At 37.2% G+C, this 20,534-nt stretch overlaps 1 protein-coding gene across 1 annotated transcript in view; it reads right to left on the bottom strand.

Annotated features, from left to right (window-relative positions):
• Positions 1-4,027, bottom strand: part of LOC111147458 (meiotic double-stranded break formation protein 4) — a 192,218-nt gene extending 188,191 nt beyond the window's left edge. Inside the window, exon 1 of the mRNA XM_022503469.1 lies at positions 3,796-4,027. Coding sequence (XP_022359177.1) covers positions 3,796-4,027 — 232 coding nt within the window. The remainder of the gene's footprint in view (positions 1-3,795) is intronic.
• Between the last annotated feature and the right edge of the window lie 16,507 nt (positions 4,028-20,534).

The following is a 20,534-nucleotide window of genomic DNA, read 5'->3' as shown; positions in this document are numbered from 1 at the left end:
AGCTGCACATAAAATAATTAAGAATATTGATGGCATTAGCATTCATTGAATAGAAAGAGCCCATTACCTAGGAAGACTCTAGAGAGACTAAACTGTGGCTATAAATTGTATAACACCATTTTCACTCACATAATAATGAGATTTGAGTAACATCTGGGTATTAGATTAGCGAGTTTTCCTGATAATACCCAAAACTAAAGTTAGTGAGTACCCTATTATCCAGAGCAGGCATGTGTGCACTACACCTGCACACTCCTAACATGATAGTCATAGTCTTTCCATGGCTCCTTTCCTTCTGCCCACTTCTGGGATGTTGGGATCCCCAGTACTCTTCACCCTCCGCTCCATTCTCCCTGTGAGTCTCATCTATGGCTAGAACGTCAACTATGATTTAAATGTCAGTGGATCCTAAGTCTATGTCTCTATTTCCAGCCTGCCCCTCCCCTTTGACTTTAAATCACATCCCTCCACCTTCCTTCTACTTAACCCCTGTATATTCAGGGATTAACCTATACTCAGACAAACCTGGACTCTTTTTTTTTTAATCCTATAAATTTTTTTTATCGTATAAATAAATTTTTTTATCCTATAAATAAATTTCAGTGTTCACTATCCATATTCAAAGCATTGCAATAAATTCAATAAGCTGGGATTGAAGACCTCATTATCCCAAATGCCTCTATGTCCCTCAATCACTCTCTTAAGTCATTCACAAATATCGGAAGTGTCTACTCTAAAATCATGCTTATATGTCTGACCTCCTTTCAGTTCTCACTAGCATAGATTGATTTCAGTGCATCATTCTTCATATGGGTTTTGGCAAATATGTTTAAAACTGGTGCCCTTGCCTCCAATCACTGCCACAGCCAGAAACATCCTCTCTGCCCCTCTTCCATGTGACAAATATTTATTGAGCACCTGATGCGTGTCAGGCTTTGGGGTGGGTATTGAATAGAGAGTGCGAGCAAATCAAAACCCACTCCTCAGTGAACCTGAACTCTAGCTCAGGAGATAAGGTGGCAATTACATGAACAAACAAATAATCCACAGGGGACGTTTGGTTAAAGAAAAACTAGTGGGGAGTGCTATGTATACAGAGTGGTCACTGAGGAGGTATCAATTAAAATAAGACCTCTAGGAAGGGAAGAAGCAAGTCACAAAGAGATTCAAAGAGAAGAACATAACAAAGGTCCAAGGCTGGAAGGAAGCCCAGAGTTGGCTGGAGCCAAGTTTACAATGGGGAGGTTGTATGAGACGAGCTGGGAGATGGAAACAGAGGTGAAATCACTCACAGTGTCACAGTTCATGATCACAAGTCTGAATCTAATGTGAAGCATAACTGGGAGCTGGGGAGGGGTTTCAGGCAAAGGATTTTACATTCTTCAAAAATCACCAGAATTTTTTCCCAATCCCAATATGAGGGTCAAACCTTTGCATCAGAAAAATTGTATGGTTCCTGATGAATGGAGTGACCACAGGGTCCAACATGCTCTAGTGAGTCTTGGTTTGTACCTGTTGTCCTAGTATAATCATTAATGGTTCCCCACTTTCACTCTCACAGGGCCCTAGGGAGACAGTAAATTCTATGGTCAACTTCCTGATAGGAAATAAACTAAAACAGTCCTCAGGTTAACATTCAAGGCCCTTCTGAACCTGGTCCCAATTCACCAATTCACTTCTCTTCCTTTCTCCCTCATGGTGTTCTGGGCACTTCACAAATGTAATGCTGACAGTATAAATGGAACTTTACTTCTCTGCTTTTGGTCATGTCCCTGCCTCTTGCTGCATGCTCTGTGACCATGACTAGTAGACAGAACCTTGAGTGTCTGACCTGAGAAGTCTTTTCAAAACCAGGCAGAATGAATGGCTTCCTCCTCTGTGCTTTGCCAGTATCTTTATTAAAGCATTTATCACACTGGGTTAATTATTTATAGGTCTATCTTTTCTGCTAGAATGGTAGGTACTTAATGGCAAGGACAGCAGTTCCTTTTATGTGTTTTTTGGGTCCTCACCACCCACTGCATACCTGGTCCATAGTTGGTACTTGATACAAGACTGCTAGATGAATTATTTAATCTAAATTCAACATAACATACATAGTAAAATAATAAGGTTACAGAATGAGATTTTAAATTCTATCCACTAAGCTTAAAACATTATTGCCTTCACATCTAGATATTTTTATTCTCCAACTTCATCCCAATATCTAATGTAGCCTCATTCATTAGGAAGTAACAATAAACTTTTGATGAAGACTACAAGTAAAAAAATCTTTATAGGCAAAGAAGAAGTCATCTAGTTTTAGGAAACCAAATAATTTTCAAATAATTTTGAAGATGAAATAAAATAGATTTGGTATAACCACTGTGGAAAACAGTATAGAGGTTCCTCAAAAAATTAAAAATAGAAATATCAAACTATTTAATAATTCCAGTATTGTATATTTACTCAGAGAAAGCTAAAACCCTAACAAGAAAAGATGTAAGTACCCCTATATTATTGCAGCATTATTTACAATAGTTAAGATAGAAGTAACCTAAGTGTCCATCAATAGATGAATGGATAAGGAAGATATTATCCATACACATAACCACACACACACACAGACACACACACAATGGAATATTACACAGCCAAAAGAAAGGATGAGATGGTGCTGTTTGAGGCAACATGGAAGAACCTGGAGGGTATTATACTAAGTGAAATAAGTCAGACGGAGAAAGATAAAACCATAGGATTCCACTCATAAATAGAATCTAAAAAAAAAAAAAGAATAAACAAACAAAAAGCAGAATCAGACCCATAAATACAGACAACAAACTGATGGTTATCAGGGAGACTGGGCAAAATGGGTGAAGGAGAGAGGGAGATACAGCCCTCCGGTTATGGCATGAGTAAGCCCTGGGGATAAAAGGCACAGCATAAAGAACGCAGTCAATGATCCCGTAATAGCAATGTAATGGGACAGATGGTAGCCACACTTTTGGTGGATACAGCATTACACACAGAGTTGTCCAATCACTAAACTGTAACCTGAAACTAATGTAACATTGTGTGTCAGTTATACTCAATTTTTTAAAAATTGTATTAAAAGTTGGGGTGCCTGGGTGGCTCAGTGAGTTAAGCCTCTGCCTTTGGCTCAGGTCATGATCAGGGTCCTGGGATCGAGCCCCGCACTGGGCTCTCTGCTTAGCAGGGAACCTGCTTCCCTCTCTCTGCCTGCCTCTCTGTCTACTTGTGATCTCTTTCTCTGTCAAGTAAATAAATAAATTATTTTAAAAAATTAAGTTAAAAGTAAACAAAAAGACGGGGCGCCTAGGTGGCTCAGTGGGTTAAAGCCTCTGCCTTCGGCTCAGGTCATGATCCCAGGGTCCTGGGATCGAGCCCTGCATCGGGCTCTCTGTTCAGCGGGGAGCCTGCTTCCTCCTCTCTCTCTCTCTCTCTCTCTGCCTGCCTCTCTGCCTACTTGTGATCTCTGTCTGTCAAATAAATAAATAAAATCTTTAAAAAAAAAAAAAAAAGTAAACAAAAAGAGCTGCCTGGGTGGTTCGATCAGTTGGGCAACTGATTCTTAGTTTCAGCTCAGCTTATGATCTCAGGTCCATGAGATGAAGTCACACATCAGGCCGGGCATTCAGCACTGAGTCTGCTTGAGATTCTCTCCCTCTCCCTCGGCCCCTCCCCTCCCCACTTGCTCTCTCTTTCTCTCAAAAATGGATAAATACATCTTTTAAAAAAAGTAAACAATAAAAACCCAGAATGATATACTTGTAGAAGACGTTTTCATATACTCACCATACTTAAATACTCCTGCACGCATCCTGCTCAGAAGTAGTTTGTGGCGTAATTGCAGAACTTCAGCTTCCAAGGCTTGGACTTTAGATCTCCACATTGACTCCTGCTTGGACACCACCTTCGCAAGGTGCTCTGTGTATTCTTTGCTGCTTGTGTCAGCTGGTGTCGAGCGAATAATTGCCAAGGCCAGAGCCAGCTTTGACGTTCTCAAATACCATGTTTGAGCATCCATCCTGACTTTTGTCTCTATCATTTAGTAAGAAAAAAAATTCAGAAATTTCGTTTAACTTTTGCAGTGCATTTCATTTGCTCAAAATTGATTTTGCAGAGTAACGCTAATTAATAAGTTTGTAATACAACTTGACACCAAGTAACAGAAAAAAATTTCTCAGGAACTGAAGAGAGTATGAAAAAATATGCAAAAGAAAAATGCATACACATGCATATTAAGTGTATTAAAATTCAAAACAGTAGGTTCAGACAATTTGATAAATTCTTGGGGTGGAAAAAACACACATTAATTCATTTAGTGTTTTTTAACCAGAGGCACACATCAGAGTCTCTAAGGGAGATATATGTATATACATATACATATATCTAGTCCCAAATTTCTCCCCAAAATTCAGATTCAGCAAATCTGGGAAGGGCACTCAGGCTTTTACATTTTGAAAGGAGTCAACTCTGTAATCTGAACCACTAAGTTAAATCATTTAAATGCACACCTTTCTCCTCCGACCCATTCTTCTAAGTCTTAGAGTCCTTGCTTCCCAGCCCTGCTGCATTCCTTCATGAACCATGATCTACTTGTTACTATTCCTGCCTTTAACCAGGCCCCTCCAATCTATACTGAGAACAATCTTTAAAATATTGGCATCATTTAAGTTGTAGCTGTGCTCTGATTCTGCACCTCCAAAGATTTCCAACTGCCACCATGAGCAAACTTTTCCAAATCAGCACTGTATCAAGGTCTGTAATTTTAAGGACATGACAGACCACTGCATTCATTGGACAAATACTATGATCCTCACTGAAGTATAAACCCCTTGTGGGCCTCCACAAGGGGGAGCTTTGCCCATAAAATGTGCTACATAAAGATTCGTAATGAATAGTACAATGGTTCCAGAGAATTTAGGATCTTTGGTTGCCAGATCCAGTCTAACAAATTCAAATTCTTTACTCCACATTTCAAACTTTATGTTGTCCAATTTCTCGAGCCTATCCTTCCACTGTGGTTAAATCATATCATCCAAACAGATGCACTCAGCCTAATTTCATTCCCACTCACATCGCTGCTCCTGAATTTTCCCTGGTTGTGATTCCCTGACTCTCATAGCTGCCAAAGTCCTGGGTATGTATCCTTCAAAGAACAATTCATATTCCATCATATAAAACCTTTTCAGAGGTTTTATCACAACCTACAAAACTGTACCTATCTGGTATTCTATAGCTGAACACTGAAAATACACAATCTAAGAGGAAGCGTAATACTGCTTTATTGTAATCAGAGATCAACACAAAAATGTATGTATGATATGTTCATAACAGAATAATTTATCATTGAAAACTAGGACCAACAACCAAATAGTTAAGTTGGTCATCTATTCAAATGAATATCATCCATTCAAATGAATATCATCTATTAAGATAGGGTTTTTCAGAGATATTTTTTATTACCATGAGAAACTACTAATGATATGCTGAGTGGAAAACCAGTGAGGACATAAAATTATATGTACAGTACGATCCCAATTATGTAAAATATGGGAAATACAAAAAATGTAAACAGGATTTATCTCTACTATATAATTATCAATGATTTTTATTTTCTTATCAACAGTTCTCTAAATTTTCCTAATTTTTGGCTATGAACATGTATGGGATTATAATTAGAAAAAAAAATTATGAAGAACAGATTTCCAAAAGCAAAGTATAGTTACCACAGTTAAGCTACATAATATACCCAAGACTCAATGCTGTGAAGATAGACCAACTAATTAGAATTATAGCTGCACCTATTTTAGTTTCACAGAAACCGTGTCACTCAGCTGGTTCATCCCTCATCTGCTGTGTCAGCAATGGGGGCCAGACTCCCTGCCTCTCAGTACTTCGGGAGAGCACCTGTGGGCAGAATGCAGAAAGCAGGGATGACCCTCCCTAAAGAAGTAAGCCCATCATCAGATATAACAGTACTGACTAAACATAACAATAATAACAATAATGGAAAATAATGACCTATTTAAAGTGTTTTGGGTAGAAAATGAGCTGATATTCAATTATGAATCGTGGCAATCTAAGCTAAAAACTAAGAAGAAAAAAAACTTGTTTATTAGCACGAGAGGACAAAATTCTCTGGATAACAGTATCACAGAAAACTCCCTGTCATCTTGCAAAGATTTTTAATTAATTGATTTAAGTAAGCTGATTAATTAAATGCTCTGATTTAAGTCATCATATGTGATTTGCTAATAGTCTTAAAACCATGCTGAATGTCAGTCAACAAAAAAAGAACAAATTATAAAGTCCTTCTGGATTCTAACTATCCCAGGGTCACTTATCTGAACATTAATTAGAATTGTACCACAAGCGAACAGAAGTGATTGCTAATAGATATATTGGTACAGCCTTCTATCATACAAATTACACTCAAAACACACATAGTACTATAACCTACAACCAAACAGAAGCAGGCATTTTAAACTGCTTCCTCAAATTTGTGTGTGTGTGTGTGTGTGTGTGTTTATAAACATATGCCATTTTTATCTAAGGATAACATTCCTACCCTCAAAGTACCATTTGCAAGGTAAATTCTATTTCCCCTGAAATTTCATGGAAAAAAATATGAGCCTCCTAAACATATTCTCTACTTAAATGAGGAAAGATCCATAGTAACTTTCAGAAAGCCTTTTTAAAATTCAATTTATGCTCAAATAATTATCGTAAATAATTAAAACGAACATTAAATGTTCCCCAAGAAGGTATTTAGTGTCTTTGAATTCGTAACAGCAGAAAACACAAAATTTTAACAGTCTTTTTAGAATACAGCATTCACTCAAATGAGCTTTCTTTTTCTTTACATTTGGGAATAGACCTTACCATAGCAAAGTCCCCATAGGGCTACAAAGAAATCTGGTCACATTTCTTATGACCCCTATATTCTCCTTCAACCAGTACATGCAGAAATGGCTACTCTGCAAACAGTATTTTGGCAATTTTTACCTGCCCTATTTTTCCTAACCTCACTTTTACCTACTGAACTTTAATATGTATCAACTAACCAATTCTCTAAACTGTCAAAACTGTTTTGAATTATAATCCTGAATTCTAAATTCTGTTCATCTCCAAGATCACTGATGAAAATTCCATGAACTAAAGAGCCCCCGATCATTCCTATATAAGAAGTGAAAGTTTGAATTAGGTAACCATTCAGGAGGATATTTCTGTAATGTGCATCAAACACCTTCAAAATACTTATTCCCCCTTTGGACCAGCAATACAAGTTCTAAGATCTTAAAAACATGACCAGAGTCACAAAAAAGTGTTATGCCCAAAGATGAGCTTATAGGATTATTTATAATTACTAAAACAAAACAACTGTCACCAGCTTGAATATCTAACAGATGCATTAAATTGTGACATATAATTAAATCTAAAATGTTTTTTAAAATATTTAAAACTATGGGAGAGTATTTCCCACACAATGTTAACTGCAGGATAAACATAAAATAGTAAATACAGTAAAACTGGAAAATTGCGGGGAGGGGGAATCCATAGACATGAGACTGATATATTGATAGATTTAGAGACAGAAAGGGGGGAGGGAAGGAAAGAGGAAAAGAAAAGAAAGAGGGAAGGAGGAGGGAGGGAGACAGTCCAGGATTATTCACCAAAATACAAACAAAACACTGAGTATGAGTTGAGGAAGTCTGATTTCATTTTCTTGTTTATGCTTTTCTATAGTTTCCATGCTTTCCACAATAAACATTATAAAATGTTTTATATATGACAGAAAAAAATGTCTTAATACTAATCCTACAGAAAATTCCCTATTCTGTATTTTTCAAATTACAAATTATAGGGAAAATGAAGATGAGTGTTGAATGAAGCCTCAAGTCTACAGTCCTGATGAGAAGCTCCAGCCTGTAGCACTTACCTCCTCAGTTCTAAGAGATCTTCAAGTGTAAAACACACCACCAGTTCAACTATAGCTTAGGAGTAGAGGAGGGGTAACAATGAAATAATATCAGGTGAAACAAACTCAAAAATCTGAAGCTGTCAGAATGCCTGCAGAATTGAGGAAACACAGTCAACGGAATGGGAATTCTGTCCTTTAAATTCCCTGATCTCCATCCTTGATCAGCTTTCCCCAAATTCCACTAAGCTTGTGGACTTCTGGCCTTTTTATGTCCACATGTAGATAGATGCTCCTTCATTCAGATGAATCTGGTGTTCCTTCCACTAATCCAAAGGACACAGTGGATTTTGGAGGTAGGGCAGAAAAACTTTAAAAATGTTCCAGTAAAAAAAAAAAAAAAAAAAAAAAAAAAATTTCCAGTAAGAGGGCACCTGGGTGGCTCAGTTGATTAAGGGTCTGCCTTTGGCTCAGGTTGAGATACTGGAGTTTTAGGATCAAGTCCCACATCTGGTTCCCTGCTCATTGGGGAGAAGCAGACTCCCCACTGATATTCCCCCCACTCATATTCTCTCTAATAAATTTTTTAAAAATCTTTAAAAAAAAAACATTAAAAAAAAACTTTCCAACATGAGCAACCAGGAAGCTACTAGTCACTGTATTCTCAATGCCAGCAATGTGGACTGGCAACTAAATACTTGAATGAGTGAATGAGTGAATGAATGAATGAATATATCAGTATAAGTCAGGCAGTCACAGAAGGCTGCTCGGCCAGCTCTTAATCCCGGCTCTCATCATTAGGTCTGTGCCAATTCATATCAGGGAGCATGGCACTAGAGAAGAAATGGATTAGGAGGGGAATTTAATTAGTTGACTAAAGGTCACATTGGTCTCTCTTGACTCTGTAACACATCCTTTCTTGTCTACTTCCAGTGAATCTACTCCTTCTAAACCTATGTCTTTCTACAGCATACCCATAAACTTCCACCAAATAATTCCTGAGCAAAGAAAATACAAGAAAGACAAAATCTAGTTCATAAACAGGTTTATAGGAGAGAGTAAGCTATAAGGGAAAAATCTAGATTTTATCTCATGTGAATACAATAAATACTTGTCTTACCCGTAAAGCAAGGAACTGAAGAACATTCCCTAAATTACTGAGATGAACATCATAGGACAAAGTGAGTACAGGAGGAAATCCCTATTTGATATTTATCAAACATCAGTCTGGGGCACAGCAGAGTTCAGCAATGCCAGAACAGTAAGCTTCTATAAGACTTTTTGGATAATTAGTTTCGGTAAAGTTTTGGACAAGGTCTGACACCTGATATTTGGATTAGGTCCAGCTGAAAAATTCTCTAATTATTGTTATAGTTTCAGAACACACTGTACTATGAAGTGCTCAGCAGAGTAACATCATGTGAAATTTTACATAAAAGAATAAGGAATTCCTTAAGATTTCAAATCTTTCCACTTAATTATTAAGGGGCCTTTAAAAGCCTGCACAGCAGAGAATCTGTTCATGACAAGAGGCTAGTAAAGATAAAAGGCTGCTTGCTTTTTTTTTTTTCTTTTCAATTTCATCGAAACAGGCCAACTATCATTTTCCTCGCTTTGAAAAAGTTAATCATAGATTTTAATTGTCTACAGAGTTCCTCAACAACTGTTTTCTTTTTATGCAAATCCCCACCCCCTTTTGACTCCTCAATGCTTCTTTTCCGTCATAGGAAAGGTTTTCTCTGGATTCTAAAGAAATGCTGCAGAATTTCATGTGGGGAAAACATATCACATTTTATAAATCAGCAAAAAAGTACACTGATTCAGAAATGCAAAGTCATGTACATATAGCACAATCCTCAACCATCCTCCTCCACTGCGTAAATCCACAGAAGGGAAAGGAACTGGATACCTACTATTAACACATATTTAACAATGTAATTCAGAAGAACTGTAGGTGTTTCCTAATTATACTGGTATTTCACACACTGATATGGACATAATTCTTATCACAAAAACAAACATCTTGTTCTCACAGGGTATATGAGAAAGTCTAATGACCTACAGAACTCAAATCCATAAACTCCACAAATTTGGGATTTTTATAAGGTTACACTCTGGAAATGGAAAAAGCTACGTGTCATAAAATGAGGAAGAACAGAGGATGAAACCAGAAACCAAAGAAACAACCAGAACAGACAACTGAGAAATGTTCAGCCAATCGCAGGGGAGAGAAGCAGCCGGCTTCTGCGAGGAGCACAGAAGACTGGGGAAGGGGGTGGTGGTAAGGCAGAGTCCCCTGGAAAGAGTAAAAGGCCCTATCCAAAGAAGTCCCATTTTGCAAAGGACACATTTCTAACTCCTATTACATAATACCTTCTTATACTTCCCTTCTGTGTACACCTAAGACATCAACTCAAAAAAGCAGGAGCAGCCCCACAAAACATTTTCTTTAAGGCTGAAAAGTTGCCCTAATTCTCATCTATCTCTCTTATTTAAATCTCACCAAGCTGACCACGGTGAATTTCAGAGAGCAACTGAAATGCTTCATGGCTTCTCATAGGCCTTCATTTATAAATAAGTCTAGGGGCACCTGGGTGGATCGGTGATTAAGCGTCTGCCTTCAGCTCAGCTCATGATCCCAAGGTCCTTAGTTTGAGCCCCGCATCTGGCTTCCTGCTCAACGGGAAGCCTGCTTCTCCCTCTCCCACTGCCCGTTTGTGTCCCCTCTCTTGCTATCTTTCTCTCTCTCTTTCTGTCAAATAAATAAATAAGTCTAATACATTTTTTACATTCACTTAGATTTACCTTTAACAAATTAGAATTCTACTTTTTACTAGCCTAAAAAAGACTACTAAAAGAGAGGGGCAGCTTCGCACATACTGAGTACTTTGATTTTCGGCATCTTCTAGCACATGATGTCCTCTGAATTTTTGTCCCTTTAAACTCAGCCCCTCAACTTGCTCCAGACATCAAACACACAGAGCCAATATAGCTTTTGTTGCATGTAAGCCATCACTCAGCACTGGTCCTCAAGCTCTCATCTACAACTGTCTGCTCCCACCTGCTCCTGCCCAGGCTCCCAACCCAGTTCTACGGCATTATATCCTCCAAAATCAGACAGACACACCATAGAATGTGCATCCTGTATCAATACAATGCTCTTCTCCATCAAGAACCTGTGAATTCACTGGATCCATGTTACTTATCTCCTGTTCCACTGAGTACCACTACAACCATCCCTAACCAACTAAAGAGTATCAGAAGAAGTTGCAGGCCATTCTAGAAATCAGCACAGTACCCTCCAGGGCAACAAAAAACACCACAAGGCCCATGTTCCGGATACCAGGGGATGGCGTCTGAAGCAGGAAGTGGTCCTAGCTTTCCCTCCACCACTGTAACCAATACTTAGCTCTACCTATGTAACAGGAACCATTCAAGTCAAAAGTGTCAGCAATCCTGTGGTCTAACAATTCTTGTCTACTTTTCCCAGGAAACCACATCAAACTTCCCAAATTCCCTATTTCTTCTACCCACCCAAACTTTCTGTCTTCCTTAAGACTTAGATCTAGCCAGCCTGAGATTATCAACCCAAACTCATGTTAGCCAAGAAACAGCCTCATAACGACACCATTGGCAGGCCTGAACCTTGGTGCCCATGCAAGTATAGGCAGAACAGAACTGTATTAGGTATCTTTTTTTTTTTTCTTTTAGGGAATGCTATTTGTATTAAGAATTTTTAGAATCTTTTTTAATGAGCTATCTTCTAATCATGAAAGAGGTCTTTTATTGGCAAGAATATCAATCTATTTCATCTTGTAAATGGGATACTCAAATGACAGTAACTAGCCTTAGCTGTATCAGTGTTCAGTTTTACTCCGGGGTTATCAATTAAAGTGATTTGTTTAAAGCCATAGTAATTTCTCAAAGTAGCTTATGCCACAGAAGAAATTTAGATCTTGAACTCATCATGCTTCTATGTCTAAATCTATTTGTCCTTTCAGTGACTACAGACATTTATAAGAGTTGGGTTTTATCCCCTTACAGATTTTACTGAAATAGAGAAAATAAAGAAAATTCATTAATTTACACATATACTTGGCAATTTAGCTCAAAAGAAAACTTATACCTAGATGCTCTACCTAAGTTATTCTGAAGGACTAAATTATAAATATGTAGGTTAAGGTAATTAACTATTCTCAAAAAAAGATATATTGAAAGTAACTAAAAATGCAAACAGTAAACATAAGAAATCTGGAATGGGGGCACCTGGGTGGCTCAATCAGTTAAGTGTCTACCTTCAGCTCTGGTCATGATCCCAGAGTCCTGGAATGGAGTCCAGCCTCAGGCTCTCTGCTCAGCAGGGAGCCTGCTTCTCCTTCTCCCTCTCCCTCTGCCTCCCACTCTGCGTACTTGTGATCCCCCTCTCTCACTCTCCCTCTGTGTCAAATGAATAAATAAAATCTTTACAAAAAAATTTGGAATGGCTCTATTAATATCAGACAAAAGAGACTTCATGACAAGAAAATATGAGAGATGTAGAGGAACATTTCATATGATTTTAAGAAGTTCAATTAATCAGGAAGATTAACAATCCTAAATATGTATGAACATAATAGCAATAATAGAATTTCCAAATACAAGAAGAAAAACTGAAAACACATAAGGGAGACAAATCCACAATCATATGTGAAGATTTTAACACACTTCTTTCAGTAATTGATAGAATACCTAAACCTTGAATAATAATGATGATGATAAAAAGGATTTGAAAAATAATACCAACCATCTTGAACCAATTGACATTTATAGAACTTTACATCTTATAAATGCCGATGCATACATATTCTGTTGAAGTTCCCTTGGGACATTCAACAAGGTAGATCTAGATTGCATGCGGAGACAAAACAATTCCCATTAAATTCCGAAAGACTGACATGTTGTACAATATGTTCTCTAACCACAAGAAAAACAAAGAGAAATGTCTGGAAAATCTCTCAAATTATTTGGAAAACAAACCACACACTTCTAAATAATATAGGAGACAAAGAAAAAATTTCAAATATAATTAGAGTGTTATTTCAAACTGAATGTGAAAATGCAACTTGTTAAATTTTTAGAGAGGAAGCTAAACCACTTGTAAAAAAATAATAGCTTCAAATATTGATTATATAAAAGAAGAATGGCTTAAATTCAATGACCCACATTTCCACATTAGAAAATGAGAGGAAGAAGAGCAAAAAACAGAGGGAGTGAAAGGAAGGATATCATAAATATATTATCAGAACACAAGTAAATAGGAAATAAACAATCAAAAAATTTAACAAGGCAAAGTTAATTTTAAAAAAAGATTAATAGGGATGCGGGATGGCTCAGTTGTTAAGTGTCTGCCTTCCACTCAGGTCATGATCCCGGCTCACAGGATCGAGCTCCATGTCAGTCTCCCTGCTTGGCGGGAAGCCTGCTTCTTCCCCTCCCACTCCCCCTGCTTGTGTTCCCTCTCGCTGTGTCTCTCTCTGTCAAATAAATAAATAAAATCTTTTTAAATAAATAAAATAAAGAAGAACTTATACAACATGAGAAAACCAAATAATCCAATTTAAAAATAGGCAAAAGATATGAAAAGACACTTCCCCAAAGAAAATACACAGATGTACAACAGACACATGTAAAAAGGCTCAATATCTCTCATCAGAGAAATGCAGATCAAAATCATAATGGTATCACTTCACACTTGACAGAATGGCTAAAATAAAAAACATACATAAGAAACAAGTGTTGGTGAGGATATGGAGAAAAATCAATCTCCATGCATTGTTGGTAGGGATGCAAACTGGTGCAGCCATTGTGGAAAGCAGTGTAGAAGTTATTCAAAAAATTAAAAATAAAACTACCCTACGACCTACTAATCACACTACGGGTATTTACCCAAAGAATATGAAAACAGTAATTCGAAAGGATATATGCACCCCTATGTTTATTGCAGCATTATTACAGTAGTCAAGTTATGGATGCAGCCCAAGTGTCCATCGACAGACGAATGGATAAAGAAGTGATATTATATATAGACAGACAGATGGATAGATATATAGATACATACACACAAAAAATGCATGCATACATCATAGGGAATATTATTCAGCCATAAAAAAAGAATGAGGGGCACCTGGGTGGCTCAGTCGGTTAAGTGTCTGACTTCGGCTCAGGTTGTGATCCCAGGGTCCTGGTATCAAGCCCCACATTGGGCTCCCTGCTCAACAGAGTGTCTACTTCTTCCTCTGCCTCTGCCCCTCTCCATACTCATGCTCGCTCTCACTCTCTCTCACAAATAAATAAATAAAATCTTAAAAAAATGAATTAAATCTTAGGACATATGGGTGGCTCAGTTGGTTGAGCATCTATCTGACTCCTGAATTTGGCTCAGGTCATGATCTCAGGGTCTTGAGACAGAGCCTGGCATCAGGCTCCACACTCAGTGGGGTATATGCTTGAGATTCTCTCTCCCTCTGCCCCTCCCCACCTTGTGCTCCCAATCTCTCTCTCTCTCTCTCTCTCTCTCTCTCTCTCTTTCTCCCTAAAATAAATAAGTGAGGAGCGCCTGGGTGACTCAAGGGTTAAGCCTCTGCCTTTGGCTCAGGTCATGCTCTCAGGGTCCTGAGATTGAGCTCTGCATTGGGCTCTCTGCTCAGCAGGTAGCCTGCTTCTCCCTCTCTCTACCTGCCTCTCCACCTACTTGTGATCTCTGTCAAACAAATAAATAAAATCTTAAAAAAAAAAGAGAGAAGAATTTTTTATAAAATAAATGAAATAAAATCTAAAAAAAGGAAATCTTGCCATTTGCAACAACAAGGATGGATGTAGAGAGTATAATGCTAAGCAAAATAAGTCAAAGAAAGATAGACATATATAATATATATATATAATTTCACTCATATGTGGAATTTTTTTTTAAAGATTTTATTTATTTATTGGACAGAGAGAGATCACAAGTAGGCAGAGAGGCAGGCAGAGAGAGAGAGGAGGAAGCAGGCTCCCCACCAAGGAAAGAGCCCGATGTGGGGCTCGATCCCAGGACCCTGGGATCATGACCTGAGCCGAAGGCAGAGGCTTTAACACTCTGAGCCACCTAGGCGCCCCTCATATGTGGAATTTAAGAAACAAAGCAGATGAACAAAAGAAAAAGAAAGAGAGAAAGAGAGACAAACCAAAAAAACAGATTCTTTACCACTAGAGAACAAATAGATGGCTCCCAGACTAAAGGTGGAAGGGGGAATGGGTGAAATAGTACTTAACATACTTAACACTGTATGTTAACTATGCACTGGAATTAAAATTAAAAAAAAAATTAATGCAATATTATGCATAATCTACTCTAATAAATTTGAGAACTTACAGTGAAATGAATACATTCCTTGAAAAAATATACTAACCAACATTGACAAAAGAAGACAAAGAATTTTGAGTAGCCTTCTATGTATTAAAGAAATTGCACATTTATTAAAAACCTCACCACACTCAGGGTGCCTGGGTCACTCAGTTGATTGTGTGACTGCCTTAGGCTCAGGTCATGGTCCTGGAGTCCCAGGATCGAGTCCCACCATCAGGCTTCCTGATCAGCTGGGAGTCTGCTTCTCTCTCTGACCCTCTCCCCTCTTGTGCTCGTGCTCTCTCTCTCTCTTTCAAATTAAAAAAAGAAAAAAAAAAAACCTCACCACACTCAAAAAAAAAATCAATTCCCACATGGTTTCACTACAAAATTCTAGTAAACAATGAAAGAAGAAATTGTGCCAAGAAATTGTACCAAATTTCGTATCAAGTTTGTACAAAATCTTTCAAAAAATAAAGGATAGAATAAACCCCACAAACTCTTTTTGTGAAAAACAGAGAAAAAGGAAATATCATAACTTGTTTTATAATTTGATATATATATTGATACAACCCTGATACCAAAATTTACAAAAATATTACAAAGAGTAAAAAAAATACACTACAAAACAGTATGTTTAATGAACACAGACTCAAAAATCCTTTACACAATGCTAACAAACCAAACCCAGCAATATATTTAAAAACATCATCACTGAAGAGAGTTTTTTGAAGAATGCAAGATTGGTTTAACATTCAAAAATCAATCACTATAATTCAACATAAGACAACAAACTATTTAAAAAGCAACGTATGTTCATCTTAATAGTTTCTTAAGAAATATCTGTAAAGTTCAAACTGGTTCGTGATTTAAAAAAAAAACTCTCTATAAACAAAACAAATAAAATAAAAATAAAAGAGTTTTTACTCACTGTGACAAAATCCACAGGAAACATTACCCTGAATGATGAAACAGTGTATGCTTTACCTCTAAAACTGAAAACACAACAAAGATATCCACTCTTCTCATTTCTATTAAATACCTGACTAGAAATAACAGAGAGTGGAATACAAAAAGAAATAAAAATATATAGAGATTGGAAAGAAAGAAGTAAAATTCTACTTACTAATATACAGCATGAATGTCTACAGAAAACCCTAAGGAATCTTAAAACAAGCAACTACCAGAATTGAGTGACATTAGCTGGGTCTCAGGACACAAGGTCAGTATGCAAAAATCTATTATATTTTTATACAAAAGTTAGAATTTTTAAAATAATAATAATTAGAAATAAATTTTACAGTAGATGTGAAAGACTTCTACCTTGAAATCTATAAAACACTGTTGAATAAGTTTAAAGCTCTAAATAAATTAAGACATATACTGTGTTCATGGACTAGACGAGATAATATTACTAAGATCTTAATTCTCCTCAAATTGACCTCTATACACCATCCTAATCAAAATTCCAATCAACTTCCTAGTAGAACTTGACAAATTATTTCTAAATTTTATACTAGAATAGCCTGAAAAAAGAACAAAGCTAAAAAAAATGAAACTGCTTAATCACAACACTTAATATACAAAGCAATCAGGACCAGGTGGTATCAGAATAAAGACAGACAAATAGATCAATGGAATAAAATAACAAGTTTAGAACTGGAGCCACACTTACACAGTCAATTCATTTTCAATAAGGGCACCTTGGCAATTGGGAAAGTAAAGTATTTTTAACATATAATGCTGAAACAATTAGTTAAATACATGGAGAAAATGAACATCGCCATCTCTTCAGATCTTACACACACACACACACACACACACACACGCATTTTAGCTGAGTCATAGCCCTAAATGTAAAAACTGAAACAAAAACTAAAAACACAAAAACATGGTAAAAAAAAAAATCATGGGGAACTAGAGGGTATTATGCTTAGCGAAATAAGTCAATTGGAGAAAGACAACTATCATATGATCTCCCTGATATGAGAAAGTGGAGATGCAACGTAGGGGGTTTTGGGGGTAGGAAGGGAGGGAGACAAACCACAAGAGACTCTTAATCTCACAAAACGAACTGAGGGTTGCAGGGGGAGGGGGGTAGAGAGAGGGCGGTGGGGTTATGGACATTGAGGAGTGTATGTGCTATGGTGAGTGTTGTGAAGTGTGTAAACCTGGCAATTCACAGACCTGTACCCCTGGGGCTAATACATTATATGTTTATAAAAAAAATAAAAAATAAATTTAAATAAAGAAATCATGGGAATAATGATTTGGAGAAGTCATAAAAAGCACTACTCAGGGGCGCCTGGGTGGCTCAGTGGGTTAAGCCACTGCCTTCGGCTCAGTTCATGATCTCAGGGTCCTGGGATCGAGCCCCGCTTCGGGCTCTCTGCTGGGCAGGGAGCTTGCTTTCCTTCCTCTCTCTCTGCCTGCCTCTCTGCCTACTTGTGATCTCTGTCAAACAAATAAATAAAATCTTAAAAAAAAATTTTAAAAAAAAGCACTACTCAGTACAGAAACACTGACAGACTTTATCAAAATTAAGTCTGCTAGTCATCAAAAAACATCATTAAGAAAACAAAATGCAAAACCACAAACTGGGAAGAAATATTCACTATATATCTTACAAATAACTTGGAAATGACTATATGGCTATTTTTTTCATTAAGGAAAAAAGACAGACAATCCAACTAAAAATGGCCAAAAAACATAAATATATCATAAAAGAAACTACAAAAATAGTCAATAATCATAAGGAAAGGTATTCAACACTATTTTTCTTATCCAATAAGAAAAACAGAAATCAAAATCACAGCAAGACACCACTTTATATCCACAAGAGGAGCTGAAAAAATAACAAGTGTGTGAAACCACAGGGACTTTCATATGTAGCTGGCATAAACACAAATTGGCATAACCATTTCTGGAAAAGGTTTCACCTTTCGCTCTAAGGTTTCTTGGAAGGTTGAACATACATGTCCCTATAGCCCAGAAAATCCATTTTTACCCAAAAGATAGAAAAATATATGTCACAAAGACTTATATAAGAATGTTCATAGCAGCTTTATCCATAATAGCTAAAAACTGGAAATAGCCCATGTGTTCATCAAACAAATTTTGGTATATCCATACAATGAAATACTACTCAGCAATAAAAAGGAATGAACTTCTGATAGATTCAACACTGTAGATAAATTTCATAACATTATACTGAGTGAATAATGACTTATATAAAAGTTTACATACTCTAAGTTTCCACTTAAATGAAGTTCTAGAACAAACTAATCAATGGCAGACAAAATAAGAATAATGTTTCATTATGGCGAGAAGAAGAAGGGCAAAGGGATTGGCAAGAAAGAAGACTGAAGGGATTTTCAGAGTTCGGGTAAAGTTCTGTATCTTGATATGAGGCTGGGTGGGATACAAAGGTGTGTTAATTTGTCAGAGCCATCAATGGTACAGGTAATATTTTCCAGCCCATTGTATATAAATTTTACCTTGATAAAACAAGGGATTCCTAGCAGGGATGGAGTTTAAAGGGACCAGATTTTAAACTCCACCTTAAAACAACTAGAAAACAAAATGAAAAATATACATCAACAGTTCCCAAACATTGGACAGAAACCAGTGCAGGGCAATAATTCCCTACAGAAGGCATACAAAGTGAGCCCCAACCACAGTCTATTGGCTGAAGGCAGTTTGTAGGCCACAGTTCAAGGAGGTAGAACCCAGACAGAGCCTGTATATCTTAGTGAACTGAGAAAACTGAGATGGGAATTTAGAGAGGTCAGACACACAAGAATTGGTCAGGGTAGAGTATTATATAGCGAAAGAGCTCTGGAAATCTGCAGAGGGGTTCCTTCAAAATTTTGGCTACTGATCTGTGCATGTGAAAGCAAAGTATCCAACGTTCAGTGGCTCTACTGTTTCTCCACCATCTAACAGTAAACGACAGGAACAAATCCTTTAAAGAAAGGACATGACAAAAGGTTAAGCAAAAAAACCTAAGCACTTGCACTCCACTTTGACCACATGCTGCTGCTGCTACATTTCAGAGAATGGAAAGCCGACAAAGAGCAACAGGGAGAAAGGCAATCCATGGAAATGTGGCTATTCATGAATGCAAAGAACAAAAAGTAGTCCAAAAAGAGAATTGGTACTTCCTCCTCCTCTATTCTATTTCAGTGGGTCTCACACTTGAACCTGCCTCGCACTCACAGAGAGGGCTCATTAAACACAGATTCCCAGGATCCACCACTAGAATTTCTGGATTAGCAGGTCTATAATTGCACTTCTTACACATTCCCAGGTCATATTGATGCTGCTGGTCTGAGGACTACACTTAAAGACCCACTGCCATACTCTATTCCTGGGAAAAATACTTTCAAAAGACTAATTACTTTCTCTAAGCAATGGTCTATTCCCAAATTGCTATGACCATCAGCCCTAAAACAAACAATAGAAATCATTCATATTTTAGGCTCATCGCTCATTACACCATAATCTTGTGAAGTATTTCTTAACTTCCACTCCTCCATACCATATTTTTTTCTATTTTAACATATTAGGAAACTGAAATTCAAAGACATTTTTATACACTCATCCTTAATCCTACAGCCCAGGTCTGAAATCAGGGCACATGCTCTTTCCCATGTACTGTGCAGCCAACCCTCCAAAATCCCCATGTGATTGGGGATTAGCTGTTGATACCCACCCACACTGAGGCTGCACCCTATATGGTGCTAAATGAAAGAGTCTAAATTCCATTTTGAATCTGAACAATACATATGTGACTAGACTACTGACAAAAGGAGATTCTGTCATATCCCATGCAGCACAACTTCATAAAAACCTGCTTTAACCAGAGCTTCAGTCTTCCCATCCCAAGAACCGATAATACCCAACATTTAATAAGTGTTTCCTATGTGTCTGTTAGCAACTTTCAAATATACTATATAGTATATTTGATGTACATTATATCCCAAGAATCAATTAACTTAAGATAAACCTCTTAATATTTCTTGTAGAATTTTCTTGGGTAAGCAGACCGAAGGGATGCAAAGGTCTTGATCATAAGCCTGACAACTGTCATTCTATAGACCACTAACTTATATTTTTACCCACAAAGACTAAACATGTGGTCAGACTTTTAATAACCATTCTGTTTGGTATATGGCAAGTCAGTAACAGCAATTCAGTTCCACAAACATATTGAGTATATATAAGACTAGAGGCCAAAACTGTGTT

The sequence above is a fragment of the Enhydra lutris genome, unplaced genomic scaffold, assembly GCF_002288905.1.
Source record: "Enhydra lutris kenyoni isolate GAN:26980312 unplaced genomic scaffold, ASM228890v2 scaffoldscaffold17, whole genome shotgun sequence".
Lineage (NCBI taxonomy): Eukaryota > Metazoa > Chordata > Mammalia > Carnivora > Mustelidae > Enhydra > Enhydra lutris.
The sequence above is the reverse complement of the archived record's forward strand: the minus strand, read 5'-3'. Positions and strand labels throughout refer to the sequence as shown.